At 45.4% G+C, this 23,565-nt stretch overlaps 1 protein-coding gene and 1 pseudogene across 5 annotated transcripts in view; both read left to right on the top strand.

Moving 5' to 3' along the window:
- Positions 1 to 2,513: 2,513 nt before the first annotated feature.
- LOC306849292 (transcription factor HES-2-like) lies at positions 2,514 to 3,290 on the top strand (annotated as a pseudogene). Its single transcript has 3 exons — positions 2,514 to 2,697; positions 2,799 to 2,890; positions 2,995 to 3,290. The product of its transcript is annotated as a transcription factor HES-2-like (transcript).
- A 6,768-nt stretch (positions 3,291 to 10,058) lies between these two features.
- Positions 10,059 to 23,565, top strand: part of LOC306849584 (cytosolic acyl coenzyme A thioester hydrolase-like) — a 100,074-nt gene continuing 86,567 nt past the window's right edge. Inside the window, exons 1-3 of one of the 4 annotated variants that reach the window (XM_079384729.1) lie at positions 10,059 to 10,438; positions 19,914 to 20,031; positions 20,631 to 20,787. In XM_079384729.1, coding sequence (XP_079240855.1) covers positions 10,392 to 10,438; positions 19,914 to 20,031; positions 20,631 to 20,787 — 322 coding nt within the window. In that variant the 5' untranslated portion in view covers positions 10,059 to 10,391. Of the gene's footprint in view, positions 10,439 to 10,992; positions 11,397 to 18,265; positions 18,396 to 19,913; positions 20,032 to 20,630; positions 20,788 to 23,565 lie in introns of those variants that run through there. The other 3 variants (XM_079384728.1, XM_079384731.1, XM_079384730.1) reach the window with 3 other exon arrangements.

Raw genomic sequence — 23,565 nt, 5'->3', positions numbered from 1 at the left:
CCTGCGGCCGGAGAGTCTTACCCATCCAGGCTGCGAGCTTCCATCTCCAGTCAGATGACGGCAAGTGCCTCCCGGCCACCCAACTTTACCTTTCTGTCTTTACCTGTCCATCACAGTGAGTCCTGATCTCCCGACGGACGTCGACGAGAACCTCCCGGCCAGACAACCTTACCTTTTCAAGTCTCACACTTGGCGATGCTTACCCGTCCGACACAGTGAGTATTGTGCTCCCGTCGGGCGTCGGCGAGAGCCTCCCCAGCCAGACAACTCACCTTTTCCATATCACGGCCGGCGAGACTTACCCATCCAGACTGCGAGTTTCATCTCCAGTCGGATGCTAGGCAAGAGCCTCCCGACCACACAACTTGATCTTTTCCATCTTTACCTGTCCGTCACAGTGAGTCTTGATCTCCCAACGGACGCAGGCGAGAGCCTCCCAGCCAGACAACCTTGCCTTTTCAAGTCTAGCGCTTAGCAAGGCCTAGCCATCTGACACAGCGAGCATTGAGCTCCCGTCAGACGTCGGCAACAGCCCCCTAGCCAGACAACTCACCTTTTCCATCCTACGGCCGGCGAGACTTACCCATCCATGCTGCAAGTGCCAGTCTCCAGACAGATGTCTGTGAAGTCTCCCAACCACACAAACTCTACCTTTCTGTCTTCACTTGTCTGACTCAGTGAGCCTGATCTCCTGACGGACGCCGGTGAGAGCTATCCCGGCCAGACAACCTTACCTTTTCAAGTCCCACGCTCGGCAAGGCTTACCCGTCCGACATAGTGAGTATTGTGCTCCCGTCGGGCGTCGGTGAGGGCCTCCCAGCCAGACAGACTTACATTTTCCGTCTGCTCACGCCACAATATCAAACCCTCGTCGAAAGCCACATACCCAGTCGGTCAAGCAATTAGCTTTCAGTCCACCACCGGCGAAGCTTAACCATCCGACTCGCAAGTATTGATCTCCCGTCAGATGTCACGAGAGCCTCCCGGCCGGACAACCTCACCTTTTCCTCCTACGTCAGCGCCGCTGGCCCATCAAACGGGTGAGCACGCCCACCAGTTGGATGATGGCTCCTGACCAAACTTTAACTTTCCGTCTTTACCTGTTTGACACAGTGAGTCTTGATCTCCCGTCAGACGCCGGCGAGAGCCTCACAGCCAGACAACTTACCGCTTCATCCTACGGTCAGCGAGACCGACCCGTTAGACTCAGTGAGTATTGGCCTCCCGTAGAGCGTCGGCATCGGTCTTGGCCACCCACCTAATTTTCCGTCCGATGGGCGACGAGGCCTAGCCTTCAGTTGCTACGGGTCTCGTTCACCCGCCGAACACTGTCCAACTGTCTCTTCTAGCCTCACACCTTTTCCCCCCGCCTGGCGAGGTTTACGCGTTCGATGCTCTGTGAGTCTCAATCTCCCATCGGATGCTGCGAGAGCCCTCCCAGTTCCGGGTTTTCTCTTCTCCCTACTCGTCGGCGAGGCTATCTGTCTGATATTGTAGTCTTGATCTTGTGTCAGTCGTTGACGCTGGTCTCCCGGTGGGCTCCTATGCTTGCCGCCCGCAAGTAAGGCTCATCCATTCGATGTCGTGAGTCTTGATCTCCCGTCGGATGTCGCCTCTCTGGGCGTCCCAAACTCTTTTTTGATCTGCCAAGCCGTTGGGACCCACTTGTCTGACGTTGGAGTATTGAGCTCAAGCCGGAGGCTTCATGGGCCCCCTCGGCCAGACAACCGCCCTCTGTCCTCTGATTAGCAGGGGCTGACGGCCAGTAGAACCCGTACGCCGACTCCGTGAACTATCCCACTGCAGGCAACTCGGGTCCTCCTGGTCAGGGCCTTAACCACACTGCTCCTCCATCGGCAGGCAGGGCTCACCCGTCCCAACGTGATGAGCACACCGTTGAGCTTCGGTTCAAGCCCTCCCCGACCGGTCGCCCCTAAACCACGCAGTTCACACCAGCGACCGGTGGGGCCTAACCATGCATGCCAATACGCTCCCTCAGAGCTCGTAGGCTCCCCCGGCCCTGCAATACTGGCCACTCCTCGTAACTAGCTCCCACCAGATCTCTAGTGCGTATTTTAGGGGGGGGGTCTCAGTCTGGCGGCTGTCCTATACCCATTGCTTTTTGGGGGATACTCTGGGTTCGGGCCATTCCCGAGCTCAGAGCCCTTCCCCAGGACAGCACGCCAACTATGTATTACCATACTCGCCAAATACGCATTACCTAACACGTGCTAAATATATGTAAGTGTGAACTCGTGAAATAAACAGACTGTCGAAATTTCTCGAACCATCAGGGAGGAATAAGCACAAAATAAAATATATCGGATATGTTGGTTTATAAAAATTGATTTAGAGAGGAGTATAATTTATACACGCTCCTTTTGTTCTTCAGTCTGAAGTTATTTGAGCAGAGGAGTTGTCTGAGGCGTGGGAGCGTTTCCATGGACAGGAATATAAACCCTGCGCGGAACCTCAGCTTTACATAGAAGACCTCTACCCACAGCAAGCTCAACATGACTCCTAACGCCACTGCTGTATGTGCTCTGACTTATGCGCCCCGCACCGTGGCCATGAGAAAAGAAGCAAGTGAACTGAGAAAAACTTTAAAACCCTTACTGGAAAAGAAACCAGCGAGCGCGCATCAACGAGAGCCTCGACCGATTAAAAGAGCTCATTCTCCCTCTCACTGGCAAAGATGTAAATTATTTTCATAGAATAAACACGCTGTTTTAGATAGTCTGTATGAAGTGCTCATGTGTTTCACGGTTGTTTTTACCGTTGCCTGTTTTTCATTTCAGAATTGCCGCTACTCTAAACTGGAGAAAACTGATATTTTGGAGATGACCGTCAGATTCCTGACCGATATTCAATCCAGTCCGTCTAAAAGTCAGTATTCTTCGGATATCTTTTCCATTATATCTCATATTATGGTCATCTGATGTAAACTAGTGTCTAAGCAAACTAAGTTGAATATATATTTCTGTTTACAGATAGCGCCGATAGCTTTAAAAAGGGGTACACAGCGCGCCTACCACAAACCGGACTCGAAGCAGAAACACGCCATCGCATCAACGAGTTCATCCAGCATTCAATGATGCCCAAGACCCCAGCCTTGCCAGAACTGCTGTGCACAGATCTCCAAAATGATGACACAAATCCAACAAAAACTCCTGAATTTGAAATCTAGCAGCTCAAAAATCGTAACCCCGGAAAAAAGCAACGCTGCGATTCCCAGTAGACCTCAGCCTGTGCCACTGATCACCGACGCCAAAGTCTGGAGGCCTTGGTAGATCTACCGTACAATTGACTGCTGTTATGATCTTTGAATGCAAGCCTTTTAGAATTGTATATATTTGCAAACTGTTCTTGCAAGTTTTTAAATTTGATGAATACTTGTCATCAAATCACATGTGAGTATTGTATACTTGGTTTTTACAGTCCAGCGTATAGTAATGGAACAGACCAGTTCAAATCGTGTTGTTTTCATTAAGATCCTGCGGGTAACCTGCATAACGCGGTTAGTTCCCTGTCGATACTACACTCGTACTGCGTCGCTAGACGCTATGGGGAAAAACTCCTTTTTCTCCGAGGACTGAAGACTTTTTCAATCACGCAGTGTGACTGCACGACCATTGGTTCGCGCTGTAATAAAAAACGAACCAATGGCTCGTCAGGTACTGCACGAGCCTATGGCGGCAAAGCCCGCCAGAGCCCGCCAGAAGGGGCGGGGTCATCTGGCTATATAAGCGGGCGCTTCGCCATAGGAAAACAGATCAATTCTCCTTCAGCGACGACCTCTTCGCTGATCCAGGACTCCAGACGCTCGCCGTTGACACGCATCGCTGCGGATTGGAAGGCTGCCTTTTTTCCCCGCTCCCCGCTGATCCAGCCCGCTTTGCCGAGCCGCTTCAGCGATCAGAGCGGACGTCAGCTCGTCCCCTGCTGCCATCCGGCGAGCCTTCAAGAAGAGCAAATTTCTTCTATAAGAGCAAGCGGCGTTGTTGCAAATGCCGCGCCGTCAGTGCGTCTCGTGCAAGCTTTCGCTGCACGATGCCGACGGCCACTCAGAGTGTGTTTCCTGCTTGGGTAAATCCCACGCAGAGGCCGCTCTGAGCGAGATGAAATGTTCATACTGCATGAACATGAGTCTCGTGACTCTGCGCGCTCGGATCGCTTTCTTTTCAGAGAGCGACTCCGCCCCTCGCGCTCTCCCGTTTTCTTCCTCCCAGGGACCTGGTGGGAAAAAACGGCGGGGGTAAAGGGCTTAAGCGCTCAGCGGCGAGCGAGCTCACGCCGGCTCAGACCCGCGTGCCTCGCCCCCGCTATGCAGAGTGGATTCTCCCGTCCTCTTTGAGCACGCGTATCAACGTCCCTCGGTTGGCGCGAGTGACGGGATCTCGTTCGGTGCTTTTGAGGAGGAGCTATTAGATGACAGCATATCTCTAATAGTGTCAGACGCAGAGGATATCTCGGGCTCTACCATCGACCCCGCCCCCTCCTCGTCTGCCGAGCCCAGCGAAGCAAAGCAAGGGATGGATGCCGAGCTCTTCCGCATCATCTCTAAGGCCGTTGATGAGCTGGGTTTGGAGTGGTCTACGCCGGAGGAGCCCACTCGTAGTCATCTGGACGAATGGTTCCTGCCGGGGCGCCGCACGGCCCCTCGTCAGCGAACTTCTCCGTTTTTTCCGGAGGTCCATGACAAACTCACGAAGTCGTGGCGTTCTCCGTATTCGGCCCGACTCCGCTCTAACTCTTCTTCTGCTCTCTCCTCAGTGGATGGCGCCGAAGAGAAGGGCTACGAGAGGTTGCCCCCTCTTGACGAAACTGTGGCTGCGCACCTTTGCCCGCCCTCCGCCATCGGATGGAAAGCAAAGGCTGCTCATCCCTCCAAGCCGTGCAGGACGACTTCCGCCCTCGCTGGACGAGCATACTCCTCCGCCGGGCAGGCCGCCTCAGCGCTTCACTCCATGGCTGTGCTCCAGGTCTTTCAAGCCAAACTCCTCCGATCCATGGACGAGTTCGGGCCTGATCCCGCAGTTTTTAAAGAACTGCGCAGTGCCACCGACCTGGCTTTAAGAGCTACAAAGGCTACAGCACAGTCCATTGGGAGGTCAATGGCCAACTTAGTGGTGTTGGAACGCCACTTATGGCTAAACCTCACGGAGATTAAGGAGGCTGACAAGGTCCCCTTCCTCGACGCACCGGTCTCCCCTACTGGGCTCTTTGGACCTGCCGTCGAGGGCTTTGCAGAGCGATTCACCACGGCTCAGAAGTCGTCCCAGGCTATGCGACACTTCCTGCCTAAACGGTCCAGCTCTGCAACGGCCACCAGTCGCCCCAAGCCTGCTCCAGCGCAACAGCCAGCTAAACCTGCGCCGTCGCCCGCTCAGCCTACAAAGAAGCCTGAGCCTCGGCAGCACTCCCGCTCGGCCAAACGCTACCCCTATCCAAAGCGTCAAGGACCCCGGCCCAGGCTGACCCTGGACCCTGCGCCTCCGGCGTCGTCCTGATCTGATAGGAAGAAAGAGGAAGGGTCAATGTCCCGCAGACGCTGGACCAACCCCAAAACGCCCTCTGTTATGCCTTCAAGCACCCCGTTCAGTTCTGGGTGCCAAGGCAAACCGGTTTGTTTCAAATCCTGTTGTGAATCACAGGCCCTTTCCAGAAGTGCCTTCACATACAGCCGCTGTTATAGCGAGAAAAATAAAAAACAAACATTTTCAAAAAGAGAGCAAATTTCCTCTTCCAAATACCAGGTGCGTCGGGTTCCCGCAAGGCGACTCACCACCCGAGCTAATCCAACCCCTTTCCACACGGGCCAAGGCCTGGCGGGCCATCCCCGGAGTGTCACAGTGGGTTCTGGGGATTATAGAAAGAGGTTATACACTTCAATTCGCTCGAAGACCCCCGCAGTACAGCGGCAGGGTCCCCACCTTAGTGCGAAGCAGCAACGCTCACGTTCTGCGAGCCGAGGTGCAGAAAATGCTGGCAAAAGGAGCTATAGAAATAGTTCCCCCAGCTCAGAGCGAGTCAGGCTTCTACAGCCGTTATTTCCTCGTCCCCAAGAAGGATGGCGGCCTCCGGCCCATCCTCGATCTCAGACGTCTGAACCGCGCCCTCATGAGACGGCCATTCAGAATGACTACAGTGAAGCAGATCCTCTAGCAAATTCGCCCAGAGGACTGGTTCTTTTCGCTGGATCTGAAAGACGCTTATTTTCACATCCAGATAGCCCCCCATCACAGACGATTCTTGAGATTCGCCTTCGAGGGTGTGGCTTATCAATACACGGTCCTGCCCTTCGGGCTGGCTCTAGCTCCCCGCACTTTTACGAAGTGCATAGACACGGCTCTCTCCCCTCTGAGACAGATGGGAATCCGTGTCCTGAATTAACTCGACGACTGGTTCATTCTGGCACAGTCAGAGGCAGAGCTGGTAGCACACAGGTCCCTCCTCCTCGGGCACTTGGAGAACTTGGGACTCAGGATCAATTTAGCCAAGAGCTCCCTGTCCCCCAGCCAACGAACATCGTTCCTGGGGACAGTTTTCGACTCCGCCTGCATGACGGCGAAAGTTGCGCCAGATCGCGTTCTGGCCATACGGCAGCTCGCGGCTTCCTTCAAGATTGGAGCCTCCTACCCACTCAAATCGTTTCAAAGAATGCTGGGCCTCATGGCCTCCGCATCGCCAGTTCTTCGGTTGGGCCTTCTCAAAATGAGACCCCTTCAGTACTGGCTGAAACCTCTAATTCCGCCTCATGCGTGGCGTCATGGACGCATTCGTGTCAGGGTGAACCGGGCCTGCGTGTCAGCCCTGGTCCCCTGGAGGAACCTACAATGGTTCGAACAAAGCGTGACAATGGGTTTGGTTTACAGAAGGAAGGTTGTTACAACAGATGCTTCCAACACAGGTTGGGGAGCTCTGTGCAACGGCAAGCCGACCTTCGGCTCCTGGACGAACGCAGAAGGACAAATGCACATCAACTGCCTCGAAATGGAAGCAGTATGTCGAGCTCTTCAGTTCTTCCTGCCAGTCCTGAAAGGTCACCACGTGCTTGTCCGCTCGGACAGCATGACGGTGGTGTCGTACATAAATCGCCAGGGTGGGCTCACCTCGAAACGCCTTTTCGAGATGGCAGAGCGCCTCTTACTATGGGCTCATCTCAACCTGCGTTCACTGAGAGCAGCTCATGTGCCCGGCATTTTGAACCAAGGAGCAGACATGCTCTCTCGGAACAATGTCCCCTCAGAAGAGTGGATGCTCCACCCACAGACGGTTCAAGAAATCTGGCGAATCTTTGGCAGGGCAGACGTCGACCTCTTCGCCTCCAAAGACAACTCTCACTGCCAGATTTACTTTTCGAAGAGCAAGGACGCGTTGGCCCACGAATGGCCCAACCTCCTTCTTTACGCTTTTCCCCCGATCGCTCTGATTCCTCAGGTAATCAGGCGGATCAGGGAATGCAAGCACAAAGTGCTTCTAGTGGCCCCACTCTGGAAGAACCAGCTTTGGATCCCGGAGTTATCGCAGCTGCTAATAGCAGCGCCGTGGCCTATTCCCCTGAGGCGAGACCTCCTCTCCCAGGCGAACAGAACGATCTGGCACCCCCAGCCCAAGCTGTGGGACCTGCATCTATGGGCACTCGATGGGACTCAGTAGATCTCCCCGAGAATGTCCTGAACACCATTGAACAGGCTAGAGCCCTGTCCACGAGACGCCTCTACGCCTCTAAATGGTCGGTTTTCTCCGCCTGGTGTCAAGCCCGCGGTAAAGACCCGACAACATGTGACATATCAGTGATATTGTCATATCTACAGGAGCTGCTGGATAAGGGCCGCGCCCCTTCCACGCTCAAAGTCTATGTGGCAGCTATAACAGCATCTCACGCTCCTATAGCCGGACAGTCGGTGGGCCGGAACAACCTGGTTGTCCGTTTTCTGAAGGGATCTCGGAGGCTCAATCCGCCCCGACCCCTCACAGTCCCTGCATGGGACCTGCCCACGGTCCTGAGAGCCCTTAAGGGCCCTCCTTTTGAGCCACTACAAGCTGCAAGCTTAAAAACACTGTCGCTCAAAACTGCTCTGCTACTAGCGCTAGCATCGGTAAAGCGAGTAGGTGACTTGCAGGCTCTCTCTGTAAACCCTGCCTGTCTTGAGTTTGGGCCTAACGACTCTAAGGTCGTCCTAAAACCAAAACACGGCTATGTTCCTAAGGCGCTCTACACTCCGTTTAGAGCCCAGGTTATTACGCTCTCTGCGCTCCCCTCTTCTGAGGAGGACCAAGAGCTCAACCTTCTCTGCCCAGTCAGGGCATTGAGAATGTACATCGAGCGTTCCACGCCATTTAGGCAGACGGAACAACTCTTTGTCTGCTTTGGCGGCCGCACCAAGGGGTCTCCGGTCACAAAGCACAGAATATCTCGATGGTTAGTTGACGCTATCGCACTAGCATACTCCTCCCTGGGCCTCCAGAGCCCCATTGGAGTGAGAGCTCATTCCACAAGAGGCGTGGCCTCTTCTTGGGCGTGGTCTAGTGGTGTGTCTATGGCAGACATTTGTGCGGCGGCCGGCTGGGCCTCGCCGTCCACATTTGCCAGGTTCTATAGCTTGGATGTCCCGGCCTTACAGGCTAGGGTTCTCTCTGCTTAGATGGCACACACCTGTCTTAAAGCGGTCCCCTCAGGCATTGCCTGATTCTCCAAGAACGCTCTTGGCCCCATTCCTGGTGCTGAGGCTGTACTTATGACCGTTGAAACGATTTCTAGGCTGGACTGACCTCTGAAGAGTTCGGTCCTCACGCCTCCTGCAGGATGCTTCCTGCTCATAATTGGTCCCTCTGAGCCTTACTGCTCAAAGACCAGTTTTACGGTTGTCGTTTCTCTTCATGGCATGGCGGGATTGTATTTGTTCCCCATAGCGTCTAGCGACGCAGTACGAGTGTAGTATCGACAGGGAACGTACTCGGTTACTAACGTAACCTCGGTTCCCTTAGATACGGGAACGAGTACTGCGTACTATGCCATGCCATGCAGCTGCACGACTCAGGTCGTCGCTACAGTCGAATTGGCCTGTTTTCCTATGGCGAAGCGCCCGCTTATATAGCCAGATGACCCCGCCCCTTCTGGCGGGCTCTGGCGGGCTTTGCCGCCATAGGCTCGTGCAGTACCTGACGAGCCATTGGTTCGTTTTTTATTACTGCGCGAACCAATGGTCGTGCAGTCACACTGCGTGATTGAAAAAGTCTTCAGTCCTCGGAGAAAAAGGAGTTTTTCCCCATAGCGTCTAGCGGCGCAGTACTCGTTCCCGTATCTAAGGGAACCGAGGTTACGTTAGTAACCGAGTACGATTTATGCCCTTCTGCGGGTTAAATCGTCGGTGGCTCTTGAAGTAAAACCCAAAGGGTTGTTAATTGTAAGATATTTGCACTTCATACTTTAGTATTCTGGGTTGGTGCAGATGGTTAAATGTAAGCACTCTGTGTTGTTGTTCACTGAAATCTCTATTTTAGGAGATGCGCTATTTATTTCCCTGTTTATACATTTATGATGTTGCACTTATGTGTTATGCTACTTTTTATAATAAAAGTTGTAGGCTACCCAGTTGGTTTCCTTGCATTATTCTCTCTGAACAAATGAAAATAACAGCGTCAGTGCGCACATACACAATGGAGAAACGCGGACTTACTATCAAATATAACAATGACATGGATTTCTATAATCTATAATTAATATATTAATATAATTATATAATCACAGGGCATGTGAGTGAATACACCCTTACAAAAATCAACCATGGTTTTATTGAAGTAAAAGTGTGATAACCATGTTTTTTGGCGTATTGATTACCATTTGCATAAGCACAATTTAATTACAAATGTCATGGTTAAAATATGGTTAGTGTAGCAAAACCCTGGGTAATTTGTGGTTGCAATGGTATAACTATAGTAACCATGTTTTAGTAGCCTAGGTCTATACATTGAATACAGGGGAAGCAGCGTCCTCTTTATTCGTGTTAAAGGTGCAGGAAAACCTGGTCTCTGCTTCCACCTTTCGGTGATTTAGTCACAGCGTGAATTGGACGAGTGTGTAATTTGTATCCAATTTCAGCGATTGATTAACATGTTGGTAAACCTAACAATGTTTTGTTTTTAAATAAAACGTTTATTTGTTTTATGGAAAAACAGTGAAGGGTCAGTTTATGGCTGTAACCTACTTCTCACGCCCGTAGCTTTTCTTCAATGCTCAACAGCAGAATCGGTGTGTGATTTTCACCACGTCTTTTACCAGAGTACTGGAAGTAGTCTAGCCAATCGATTTACCCTCCAAACCTGCAGCTCCGCCTGACTCGGTCCATTTCATTACGATAGGCGGATCCAGCCTCGACAGATGCACGATGTCTATTTCTAATGCGCAAGAGACACCATCCATCCAGATATGCAGGTAAGACTCTCTAATGAAGCGCTAACCTTTTTAATGTGTCAATGAATGGATCTCGGTTTACGTCCGATATGAAGCGGCCCTATAACCCGAAGCCTGCTCTACAAATAGAATAAGATCCTTTCCGGACATCACTAATGCGTTTCACAAATGCACGGAGATGTTACTTTTGTTAATTTAAAATGACTTAAAATTAGGTTGGGATGCTGGTGCGTGTTTTCACACCCGGTCACATGTGTGTCGTATGTGATGACCTCAACAGTGATGCAGAAGCAGAGCATTGACAGGAACGCAAGGTTATAAAGGTCGTCAGGGCAGAATTATATATATTCAAGGCTTAAATAGCGTATGTTAGATTCGATGACAGTTTAGAGAAGCGGATCCCGTGATAACGGGGTGAATAAAAAGTAAAGAAAAAATGAAATGTCGTGCATGATGTTTTCTTAGCATCAATTTTTGCGCTTATTTGTTAATCGCTTTATTTCAGGATTAAACGTTAAAACAGGCTGGCTCGCGCAGAATGCTCTTGTTTTTCGATGCTCCGGCTACTGCCCTCTGGTGCTTGCATGCATACGCGCAAATTACGCCATCGCGTTAACCACGTGCACCTTTCGTGAGACCTTTGTGTGTGTTTGTTGTTGTCGGTGTGTTTGCGTAAATCTGCAGATCTAATTTACATGTCACTAGCTAATAATGGCGCTGAGACAGAACCAGCTCCTCCACCATCTGTGGAACTGGGCGGCCAGAACGCGGAATACTACATCGAGGTCTGTCCTTCGGCCATTTTTTATTTGCTGGAAACTTTCTGATGCTAAACAATCGTTTGATTGAGTTTATTCCGGTGGCTGGTACCTGATTTACAAATGAAATTCCGCTATGGTAATCTCTACAACATTTGAGCCGCTGCTAAACCGAGCGACTGTGATTGGTCCACCCTGATCAGCGCTGAGAAAATAAACAGGTATCACGTGACACTAACTTTGTGCTTCAGCATAGCATAGGTATGGACAATAACAATAACAATGAGAGACTTTAATAGTTACTTAATAAGTACGTTTTACATAATACAGCTGTACGATTGTTTTGGAACTTTGCATTTTTTAACATTCACATCCGACTCAAAAAGTTGTCTGGTTGCATTCTTGTAAACAGCTCTGTGAAATCACTAAATCTACCACAACGCCTTTTCCATATGCTTATGGGTTGAAAGAAAGCTTTTCGACTCGAGAGTATTTTTAAGAGGGCATTAGCATTCTTGGATTATAAATGTAGCCTAATAGCTCCCTCTAGACAAGTTTTGACCCATCACTAGCGAGAGTAAATATTTCTTGCTTTGCCTCAATGGCAAGAACATGCTTCATTAAAAGCTTTTATGTAATAAGCTTAAATTCAGCCATATGAGAACATTAGTTGTACACAGATATGAACATTTCAATATATTGGTGCATTAACACATGCTTTACTGCCTTTTCCTCTCTGACCAAGACATTGAGAGCTTTTTTTTGTGTTCGTAAGAAAAAACATTTTCAACAATAAACAAATATTATTATAGGCATACATCTTTTAACCTCATCATTGTTTGTGGCATTTATTTGAATGTTTTATATGGTTCAGTATTGCATTTTCCCTCATTATACTCCGCATCAAATAGAGCCAATCAATGTAACCACACACACATTATATTCACATGCTATAGTTGCGCAGATACCAAATTTACTCAGAGGTAACCAAATTTACTTGGTTACTTGACAGCCAGGGTGAATCGCTTACGGGGCGAGATCCTTTTAGTTGGTGCTTAACAAATTGGGTCACTTCATTACCATTGCATACAGGACAATATGCTACATTATTTTATTGAGACTGGCATTTTTATTCTGAGAGAGATCAGATGTATTCGTCATTATCCTCATATTTCAAGGTAGGATTGTTGTTGTTGCAGGTTTATTTATTTATTTATTTTTTGAAAGATGAACTTTAAAGTATAAGTGGTTAAACACCTTGTATCAAATTACTTCTAATATTTTATATACTGTATCCCTTTTTAGCTATTTTAGTTAACTAAATAAAACACAAAACACTTTTTTGATGCAATGTGTTGAATATAAGTGAAGTGACATACTGCCAAGTATGGTGACCCATACTCGGAATTCGTGCTCTGCATTTAACCCATCCAACGTGCACACACACCGCAGTGAACACACACCCGGAGCAGTGGGCAGCCATTTATGCTGCGGCACCCAGGGAGCAGTTGGGGGTTCGGTGCCTTGCTCAAGGGCACCTCAGTCGTGGTATTGAGGGTGGAGACATTCATTGTATGACATTCACTCCCCCTGCTCGCCCGAGACTCGAACCCACAACCTTTGGATTACGAGTCCGACTCTCTAACCATTAGGCCACGACTTCCCAATGATGTTAACTTAGTTAACACTAACTACTTACCTCCTTGTCTGCTTACCTGCAGTGTCTTCTCCTGAGTGTGTTCTTCAGCGATCCCCAGTCAGTCTGCTCCTGTGTTCTGTCCCAGTCTGCTATCTTGGTGAGGTGTGTGTCCAGTTAGTGTTCCAGGTTTCCTGTCAGAAGGAGTGCAATGGATTTTTGTTGCAATGTTCCCTAGCGCTTGAAATGCAACCTCAATTGTACCCCAATGAAAAAACGAAGATCGGTTTTATCATTTCTCTTATGAAGGGAAAGGCGTTACAATGGGCAGAAACCATCTGGGCACAAGATACTTCCGAGAAGTCTTTGGCAAACCTGTGTACGACACTTCAGTAAGTGACAAATTATATCATTTACGTCAAGATACCATGTCCATTAATGATTATGCTCTTCAGTTCCGCACACTTGCAGCAGCCAGCGGATGGAATGAACGAGCCCTTTTAACTGCCTACCATCAAGGGTTGGAGCCCAGACTCCGCTTACAGCTTGCTGCCTACGATGATTCCCCTGGATTGGAAGGTCTCATCCAACATTCCATTCGATGCGCTACACAAATGATATCTTGTCTTGAAGAACTAACTCCCATTTCAGGTTGCAATTCACTCCTCCACCACCCAACAGGCCAGCATCCTCCAGAACCAGTCAATGAACCCATGCCAGTAGACCATTCACGACTGTCTAATCATGAACAACACAGAAGATATTTGCTCTTGGTTTGTGTCTGTATTGTGGAGAGAAGGGGCATCTTCGAGCAGTATGCCCCGTGCGACCCCCCCCCCCCCCCGTCTCTTGGTGAGTACCATTCACCCGGTTATACACAACCTAAAACCACTGGCGATAGAAGTTCTGCTTACTGTCTCCGAATACTCTCTTCCAGTCTACGCCCTCCTCGATTCCGGGTCAGCCGGGAACTTCATCTCGGGAAGCCTGTGTCGTCAGCTCAACCTCTCAACCACAGCCACAAAGACCAGTTACCAAATTCAATCGGTAACCGGCACCCCACTCAGTCGTAAATGTGTTAACCACAGTGCTGGACCTGTACATCTGAAAATTGGATTGCTGCATGAAGAGAACATCCATTTACTGGTTCTGGAGGGTTCCACTGCCGATGTGATCCTCGGACGGCCTTGGTTTGCTCAACATGAGCCCAATATTTCATGGCATACTGGTGAGGTACTGAAATGGGGTAACCAATGTTTCACCAATTGTTTTCCCAATGCACCTAAACCTGTCTCTCCTTCAGTTGAACCCATCGCCTTGAACTCCACGACCATAGAAAGCCCTCCAGAGAAGTTATCAGTTGACATACCTGCCTGTTACTTCCATTTCAGTGACGTGTTCTGCCCCCAGAAAGCCTCCCAGTTGCCTCCACACCGGCCATGGGACTGTGCAATAGACCTCTTACCAGGTGAGCCAGTGCCCCGTGGAAAAATTTACCCACTCTCCATACCCGAGCAGAAGGCCATGGAGGAGTATATTGAGGAGGCACTCAAGCAAGGTTATATCCGTCCCTACACATCCCCTGCTTCTTCGAGCTTCTTTTGTTGCCAAGAAAGACAGAGGATTACGACCTTGTATTGATTATCGAGCCCTGAACAACCCTTCCTCTCGTCCCAGCGGCATTAGAACATCTTCGCGGAGCCACCGTGTTCACCAAGTTGGATCTCCGCAGTGCCTATAACCTCATCAGAATACGTGAGGGGGACGAGTGGAAGACTGCTTTTGTGACCCCTACTGGCCACTATGAATATCTGGTCATGCCCTATAGTCTTGCCCAACACCCCCTCTGTATTTCAAGATTTTATACATGAGGTGCTCCGGGAGTATCTCCACAAATTGGCCCTAGAAGAGTGGAGGCATTGGTTGGAGGGTGCACAACATCCCTTCACAGTTCTCAGCGATCACAAGAACCTACAATATCTGAGAGAGGCCAAGAGACTGAACCCTCGTCAAGCCCGATGGGCCCTCTTTTTCACATGTTTTAACTTCACGATTACTTGCCGTCCAGGTCCCAAGAATGTCAAGGCCGACGCCTTGTCTCGCCTCTATGACTCCAAGGAAGAAACTAGTGAAGAACCTGAATCCATCATCCCGAGAAGCTCATTGTAAGTCCCATTCAGTGGAATTCAAGTCCGTTCACCCCCTCCAATGCTTCCACAGCCACTCCGCTGGGCTGTCCACCCGGCTTGCAATATGTTCCCAGGGCTCAACGCACACCCCTCATTCAGTCTGTTCATTCATCTCTGGGCACTGGCCACCCAGGGGCCAACAACAATATACCCAATATGGCCGGAGATGTTAGAAGGTTCGTCCAAGGCTGTGTAGACTGTGCCATGTCCAAGAGTCCACGCCACTTACCAGCAGGCAAGCTACTTCCTCTGCCCGTTCCCAATCGGCCCTGGTCACACCTAGGAGTTGACTTCGTTACGGACCTACCTGCCTCCGAAGGTAACGCATGCATCCTGGTGGTCGTTGATCGATTTTCTAAGTCATGTCGTCGTCTTCCTCTCAAAGGCTTATCCACAGCTATGGAGACTGCAGAGTTGATGTTCAACCACGTCTTCTGATACTTTGGTATCCCTGAGGATATCATCTCTGACTGTGGACCACAATTCATATCAAGGGTATGGAAAGCCTTCTTCAAGCTCCTTGGTGTGACCATCAGTCTGTCCTCCGGACACCACCCTCAGACGAACGGGCAGACCGAAAGAAAGATCCAGGAAGTAGCACGATTCCTTCTAACCTTCTGCCATGGCCACCAGGACTCTTGGAACTGGAAACCATTGGATCTACCATCAGTAGACTACTGATTCTGAGAGAGCGAGAGGGCCTGGGACGCTGCTCACCACCATCTTCAGCGAGCAGTGCATAGGCGCAAAATGACAGCCAACCTTCGATCTGAAGCTCCCCAATACCAACCTGGACAGAAGGTCTGGCTGTCAACCAGGGACGTCAGGATGCGCCTACCCTGCAAGAAATTAAGTCCCAGATTTGTTGGCCCCTTCACCATAGTCAAGCAAGTCAACCCGGTCACTTACCAGCTTCAGCTTCCCCTTCAGTACAGGATTCACCCCACATTCCATGTTTCACTGCTTAAACCTTACCACTCTCCTGTTTCTCCCCCCACAGAGCCTGGCCCGACGGAGGAACTCCCCTCTCCCATTGATCCTGGAAGAAGGTGCCATCTACCAAGTCAAGGAGATATTGGACTCCCGGCACCATGGTGGTAGGCTGGAGTACCTTGTAGACTGGGAGGGCTACGGCCCAGAAGAGAGATCTTGGGTTCCCAGAGATGATGTTCTTGATCCTATCCTACTTGAAGAGTTCCATGCCAGCCATCCGGAACGTCCAGCACCCAGAGGGAGAGGTAGACCACCACGACGTCGGGGTCCTCGGCACTCGGGAGCGGGCCGTGGAGAGGGGGGTAGTGTCACAGATCTGCCAGGCTCTGTCACCAGCCAATCACAGCGCACTCCCTCACCAGAGTACTGATCACACGCACCTGCACATCATTGTACCCCTCATTAGCCATGCCATAAAGACACACACCTCACAGCACTGAGGCCCCGTCCACACGAAGCTGCGTTTCGCTGTATACGCATACATTTTTTACCGTATAGGCGTTTCGTCCACACGAATCCGGCGTTTTCGAAGAGTGAAACCGATCATTTTTGAAACCGGGTCCCAGGGTGGATAAATTTGAAAACGACGTTTTCGTGTGGACGGCGAATCCGTATATTTTCTGAAATGATGACGTCATCAGCCCACGTCTTGCCCCTAATCAGACACCGCTACGTCACATAATAGCGACAACAACAACAACAATGTCAGACTACGTGCCTGTGTTCGTGCTGCAGAACCCACTGAGCTCATTAACTTTATTAAAGCAAAATCTTCTGCTTTGTGTGTTAGTTTGTATTCAGCGCGCATGGTTTACGCACATGGTCCAAGTCTTCTTCTCTGTTTTTTTGTGTATCTCTGTGGCAGAATTACAGCGCCACATATTGGTCTGGCATGTGTACTACATCGTTTTCTGTCGGTTTCAGTGATTCCGTGTGTACGCAGATATTTCCTGAGACGACTCCGTGTTTACGGAATTTGAGGCAAAAAAAAAGATCGGATAGGGAGAAATCTGGCTTCGTGTGGACGTAGCCTCAGTGTCCGGTCTCATTCATGCGAAGAGGACTGCCATAGCTATCACAGCTCTAAGTAGTCTACTACTTGCCTCCTTGTCTACTTACCTGCAGTGTCTCCTCCCGAGTCAGTCTGCTCCTGTGTTCTGTCCCAGTCTGCTATCTTGGTGAGGTGTGTGTCCAGTTCGTGTTCCAAGTTTCCTGTCAAAAGAAGATGCTCAAGTTAACCAAAGACCTCCAGGATCATCACTCGCCTGTCTCACTCCTTGTTGCTCACCTTATTGTCAATAAATACCTGTCAGTTCATCTCTCTCTCTCCGTCTGAGTCCTACTTCTGTAACACTGACATTATGATGTTGGTTTTCAAATAAATATAAGCAAAACATTTTGGGCTCAGCTGTTCATCACTTGACTGATTGTAAGTGATCTTTAAATCAAAGTGGGTCTTTTGTGCGCCATGTCTATTCTGTTGTGGAGTGAATGTCCTGTTACATGTCAAGAATATATTGGGAGACATCTAACCCAGAATCAAAACTTAATGTTATTTTACCTAAAAAAAAAAATGAAGCCAGATTGTGTTTTCCCCCGTTGAATTGTGACTTTATTTTCAAGACAGTTTGTTACAGAATTGTAACTATTTGTGACCCTGGACCACAAAATCAGTCATAAGGGTCAAATTTTTGAAAAGAAGGTTTATACATAATCTGAAAGCTGAATAAATAAGCTGTCCATTGATGTATGGTTTGTTAGGATATGACTATTTGGACGAGACACAACTATTTGAAATAGTTTAGTCTAATAGTCTAAATATTGAGAAAATCGCCTTTAAAGTTGTCTAAATGAAGTTCTTAGCAATGCATACTATATCAAGTTTTGATATATTTACAGTAGGAAATTTACACAATATCTTATATAATAATCATGGAACATTATCTTTACTTAATGTCCTAATGATTTTTGGCATAAAAGAAAAATCTGTACCCATACAATGTGTTTTTGGCTATTGCTACAAATATACCTGTGCTACTTATGACTGGTTTTGTGGTCCAGGGTCACATTTTATAAAAGTTGAACACATTTGGGTTACATTAGTTTTGTTAATTTTAGTGAGCATTCTGTGTGTCCAGAGCCTTACATATTCAGGGCAAAACTGTTAATACTGTCATTGCTAGCTCTGTGAGTCTACTGAAGGCCTGCAAAATTTTAATGGAAGTGGGCGGAGTCTGTAGTGGTGAAGGGGATGATGTCATAAGTGATGGGTGTGCAGTGATGGAGGAAATGAATGAAAGACTGTCACTGTCGCAGATACACTCACTGTTGTGTTGGGAACTTCTCAAGTCTCTGTCGTCTAACTTTTAAGGAGTCATGGTGTCTCATTTTGAGCTCAGCAGGTAGAGTTGTCTAACTAACACATCTCATTGTACTCTTTTAGACAGACTCTTAATTTCATACTTTTCATTCATAGATACACATCCTCATATTGTTCCAAACTTTTAGAGTTGTGTGTTTATAACATTGTGTTGTATGTTCAATGTTACAAACACACAACTCAAGGAATTAACTAACAACAATTTGAATGTTCAAGAAAATAATTCAGTGAATTAGTAGTTTGTTGTTTGATGGTGGTTTTAGGAGAAGTTTATGACTTGGCTGTTTTGAAATTTCTCACCAAACTGGTTGTGTATGTTATCATGTCTGTTTTTGTGATAACTAATCTTGAGTCATCATGTCTATTTGTTGTCGTTTTCATTTATGATACCATTAGACAGAAAAGCTGAGTGATACAAACAACAAGAAATTCCAGTACTGGCTAGATTAAGCATCAGCACTCTGGAAACGCCACTCAGCCAATCGAATTTAAGGACTTGAACTAATATAAATATTATTACTGGCTATAGTAATTCTTATAGTCAACTGACATTATATGGATCTTGTGTCAGTGTGACCTATTTTTATTAAATTAACAAGATAGTGTAGTTTGGTCCCACTTTATATTAGATGGCCTTAACAACTATATGTACTTACATCAAAAAAATAGGTACAATGTATTTATTGTGTCCATATTGTATGGCAAAACATGGTAACATTTTATTTTACACTAATTTTATTATTTATAGTGTTTATTTTACACACTATTTCCCTGTTTAATACTGTAAAGTCGCTTTGACACAATCTACATTGTAAAAAGCGCTATATAAATAATGGTGACTTGACTATTTTAAGGTGTCTTTGTTACACAATGTGTACTTACTATTATATTAACAATAAATTAGCATAATTACATGCAAGTATACATAACCTTAAGCCAAACCCTAATCCTAACCCTAATCATGTAGTATGTAGTAAGTACATGTAGTTAATTAATATTACTCAGTAGTTAAATGTGTAATTACATTGTAACAAGGACACCTTTAATTAAAGTGTAACCCCAAACAAACCCCAAACCCCTGCTACTGAGGTGGGATACGGGTAAGGTTAGGTTATGGGGACAGGTTTGGTGTTGTGGGTAGGTTTAAGGGTGGGTTAAGGTGTAAGGGATATTACAGAAATTAATTACAGATGTAAGCATGCAGGTATTTGTTTTTTAAATAAAAGGACAATGTAAAAACATGTTTGTACATAAGTGCATTGTAAATATTTAAATGTGAGTACATAGTAGTTAAGGCCACCTGATATAAAGTGGGATCTATGTAGCTTAGATGTTGTCAGATTAATACAATTTGTGAGCACTTCATTTATTAGTCATTCAACATAGGTGAGAGAGATAAAAACGTATACTTGGGGATTTAAAATATACAACATGTTGGTCTATTTGGCCAATACTGCATGTGGTTATAAATACACTATATCATGCATCCCTATAAAACCTGGAGATTATATGCAAAGTTTTTTTTTCTTTAATATTTCAGGATCATGCGTCCTGATGATGCTAACATTGCTGGCAATGTTCATGGTGGGACTATCCTAAAGATGATTGAGGAAGCGGGATGCATCATTGGCACACGCCACTGCAATACTCAAAACGGGGTGAGTTTTAGTCTTACGGCCCGGAAACCACGGCTTTTAACACTGGAATCACCATAATTGTTTTAGATATGAAGTGTGTTGTGTTTTTCTGGAACAGATGAACATGATAAAGATGTAACTGAACAGACTGATTGATTTGATAAGTGATAGATGAAACTCACCTAACCTGTCAAAAACTGAACTCTTATATTTTACTGATAAATCTGAAGGAAATAAACGCACATTTTTAAGACCATTTTCATTTGCTTTTTTTATACCACATATTCTCATTACATTTATTCAAAACAATATCTTTCTCATTACTGTAATGTGAAAAAAAATTATATATTATTTAAATTGTACAGTATTTATGTCAGTAGTATAAAAAAATACTTAAACCTTTAGAATATTGTATATATATTTTGTCTTTGACCCTGATTCATGCCTTCTTCTTAAAAAATGTCCATTGTCCAGTGTAGCCAGTAGAGGGCTCGGCAAAATCATAAATGTAGCACAATGTACACACAGTACAAATGGATATGCAGCTACTGAGCTGTAGTATCCTGGTATGCTAGTAATGCATAAAGTGCAATTAAATAACAATTTATTTTGGCAAATAGGACCGCTGTGTAACTGCTCTGGCCCGTGTGGAGCGCACAGACTTCCTGCACCCAATGTTCATCGGTGAAGTAGCCCACGTCAGTGCTGAGATTACCTACACCTCCAAACACTCGGTGGAGGTTCAGGTCAATGTTCTCTCAGAGAACATAGTCACAGGTCAGTTAACGGTCATAAAGGATTGTTTAATGGAATGGTTTCTCCAAAAATGCTTTGTTTTTCATGTTCATGCTGCAGTTTCCCATACAAGGAAAGCCTACAGTGAAGGAAGGATTAAGAGCCTCAAACAATAAAAGTATCATTAGAGTAGTCCATATGATAAATGCATTGTATTTCAAGTTTTTAGAAGTCATGTTAGTGATTTAGTAACAACACAAAGTTATTATTCATTAAAAATATTCACCTCAGCCACAGCTGTCATGCCTCATTCACAGTTTTTGCATAATCAAAATGGGCAAGCCGTGAGACGTGTGAGGACCAATGGCAGTTAATATGATTTACATAAAACCTGACATGATGCATCTTCACCTCTACTCATTCAATCATTAAGAAACGTGTAAACACTGTTGCAGGGCCTTATGAAAATACTGTTCTTGTTTTTTTACTATTATACATATTAATAAATATGTAGGCTAATCCACAATCACTGTGTAACATAAATCACAAAAGATTCAACTAAACAATAACGTGACTCTCTAAATGTGAAACCTAAAAAACACGGAAGAAATGCAAGGAATTTTGTTTATGATGATAACTCTACAATGACTTCTTCATGAATTGTACATGAACTGACTTCATCAAAAGATTGCATCAGACATCAGCCTGCATGAATAATTGAGATTCCATTGAAGCTGATTAAAACAGGTGTGGATGGATGTCATCGTGTACATTCATTTTTCTGGGTTAAAGGTCGGCGTTTATTTTTTAGGAGTCTGTGTCCAAGTTCATTGTGGTTTGGGACGCTGCCAAATGGGTGAATGGTAACATCCTGTGGCCTATCACATTATCAAAGTAAAATTAGCTTCAATTACTGTTTCACATTGACTTCAGAAGTAAGAATTTATATTTTAATTTCAAAATTGGCCAAACACCCTACTGCATAATTTCCATGTTTAATACGGAAAAGCTGCTTTGGAGCAATTTGCATTGTATAAAGCACTAGATAAATAAAGGTGACTTGACTGAAAACATTGGGCGCTTTGCCATATTTATATGAGTTAGGCAGTTTATCAATAGCCTACTATTATTTCAAAAGTTGATGCTGCATTATCCCTCTGTCTCTGATCTCATCTCAAGATGGAGCTATTGCTCAATAAAACTAATCTGAATATAATGTGATTCTAACTTTAGACTCGTATGGTGTTTTATCATAAAAAAGCAGACATGATCTCCTTAAGATTTGATAATTTACGGTATTGTGTAGCAAAGATAAAAAAGCAATACAAGAGAAGAAGAAAGAGTGCGGCTAAAACAAAAGCACTATCCCCGAGGCACATGTAGTTACCACAGCAACAGGGTTGTCATGTGGCAAAAAGTGATCCAGCTCGGCGTGGGCGAAGTACCCAGTCAGTAGTAGTGAAGGAAGTGACTGCGGAAGTTATTTCAAAGAAATACACCTCTGGACTCGCTCTGCTTCGGAGTGGCCACATTTAAATGCTTACAATGAATCAAATTCCAGTAAATGAACATGTGTGAGTCATATTTAACTCCAAAATCAAAAGAAAAAACTAATATAACATTAAAACATTTCAGTGAAAGTTAATTATATGAAAAAAAAAAAAATTAATTCCCAATTCTTTGACAATACTTTTATTATTTGAATTGATTTATCATCACCTTAATACAAATTAATAAATGAATATCATTACAAATACAAAAAAAAAAAAAAAACTGATGTCATTTTTCTTACATATAATAAACACGGACATGATCGAGATCATTGCTTATGATTTAAAGAGTTTTATTCAAAATACAAAGTCTGAAGGATTCTTGGGTCATGCTCACATAAGCCGTTAAGTTTGTTTGTTTGTTTATTTATTATTTTAATTTCTTTGTATTATTTTAATGAATAATTAAGCAAATTTCTCAGCAAATTCTCATTACCATGATGGTATTTTATTATTTTAAATAGTATCAGATTTTTAATACTTTAATGCATATTTTTATTTAAACTTATATTAAAAGGTATTGCAACAGTTATTAAATTGATTTAAGTAATGTATCTTTTTTTTGTTCTGTTTTCAAAGCTTTACATAAATTCATGATATTAATGTTTATAATTTCTCAATATCTTCACAACTTGTATTTAGTATATTGAACTGGAGAATAGTAAGGTTTTATATTTTGTGACAATACATGCAATCAAGCAGGTGAGATATGCTATATAATATTGGTAACACTTTACAATAAGGTTATATTTGTTAACTATATTTAATGCACTAACTAAGATTAATATATGTGTTTCAGTATTTATTAATCTTTATTAATGTCAGTTAATAAAAATACAGCTGTTAATTTTTAGTCTGTGTAGTTAAGGTCCATAAAATAACATTAATGGTTACAACTTTATATTTTAATAATGCTTTAGTAAATGTTGGAATCAACATTAACTGATATTAATAAATGCTTTAGAAGTATTTTTCATTGTTAGTTTGTTAACTACTGTAGTTAACTAATGTTAACAAATAGAAACTTATTGTAAAGTGTTACCTAATTTATTGCTCTGTATATGATTAAATAAATTTGGATATAATAAATATCAATCTTTATATGGAAAGCTGTGCAACAATACAGTTTACATTTGTGCAAGGATATAACCAATCATACATTCAAGATTTGCTATATAGTATATATTTTCTTATATATGCAGGTAAAGTAGAATGTACTATACTGTGTATATATATATATATATAACTGGGCGATAATTGTTTGCATTTT

This window comes from Barbus barbus, assembly GCF_936440315.1.
Source record: "Barbus barbus genome assembly, chromosome: 29".
Taxonomy (NCBI): Eukaryota; Metazoa; Chordata; class Actinopteri; order Cypriniformes; family Cyprinidae; genus Barbus; species Barbus barbus.
Note: the sequence above shows the minus strand (reverse complement) of the source record. Positions and strands in the feature narration are given on the sequence as shown.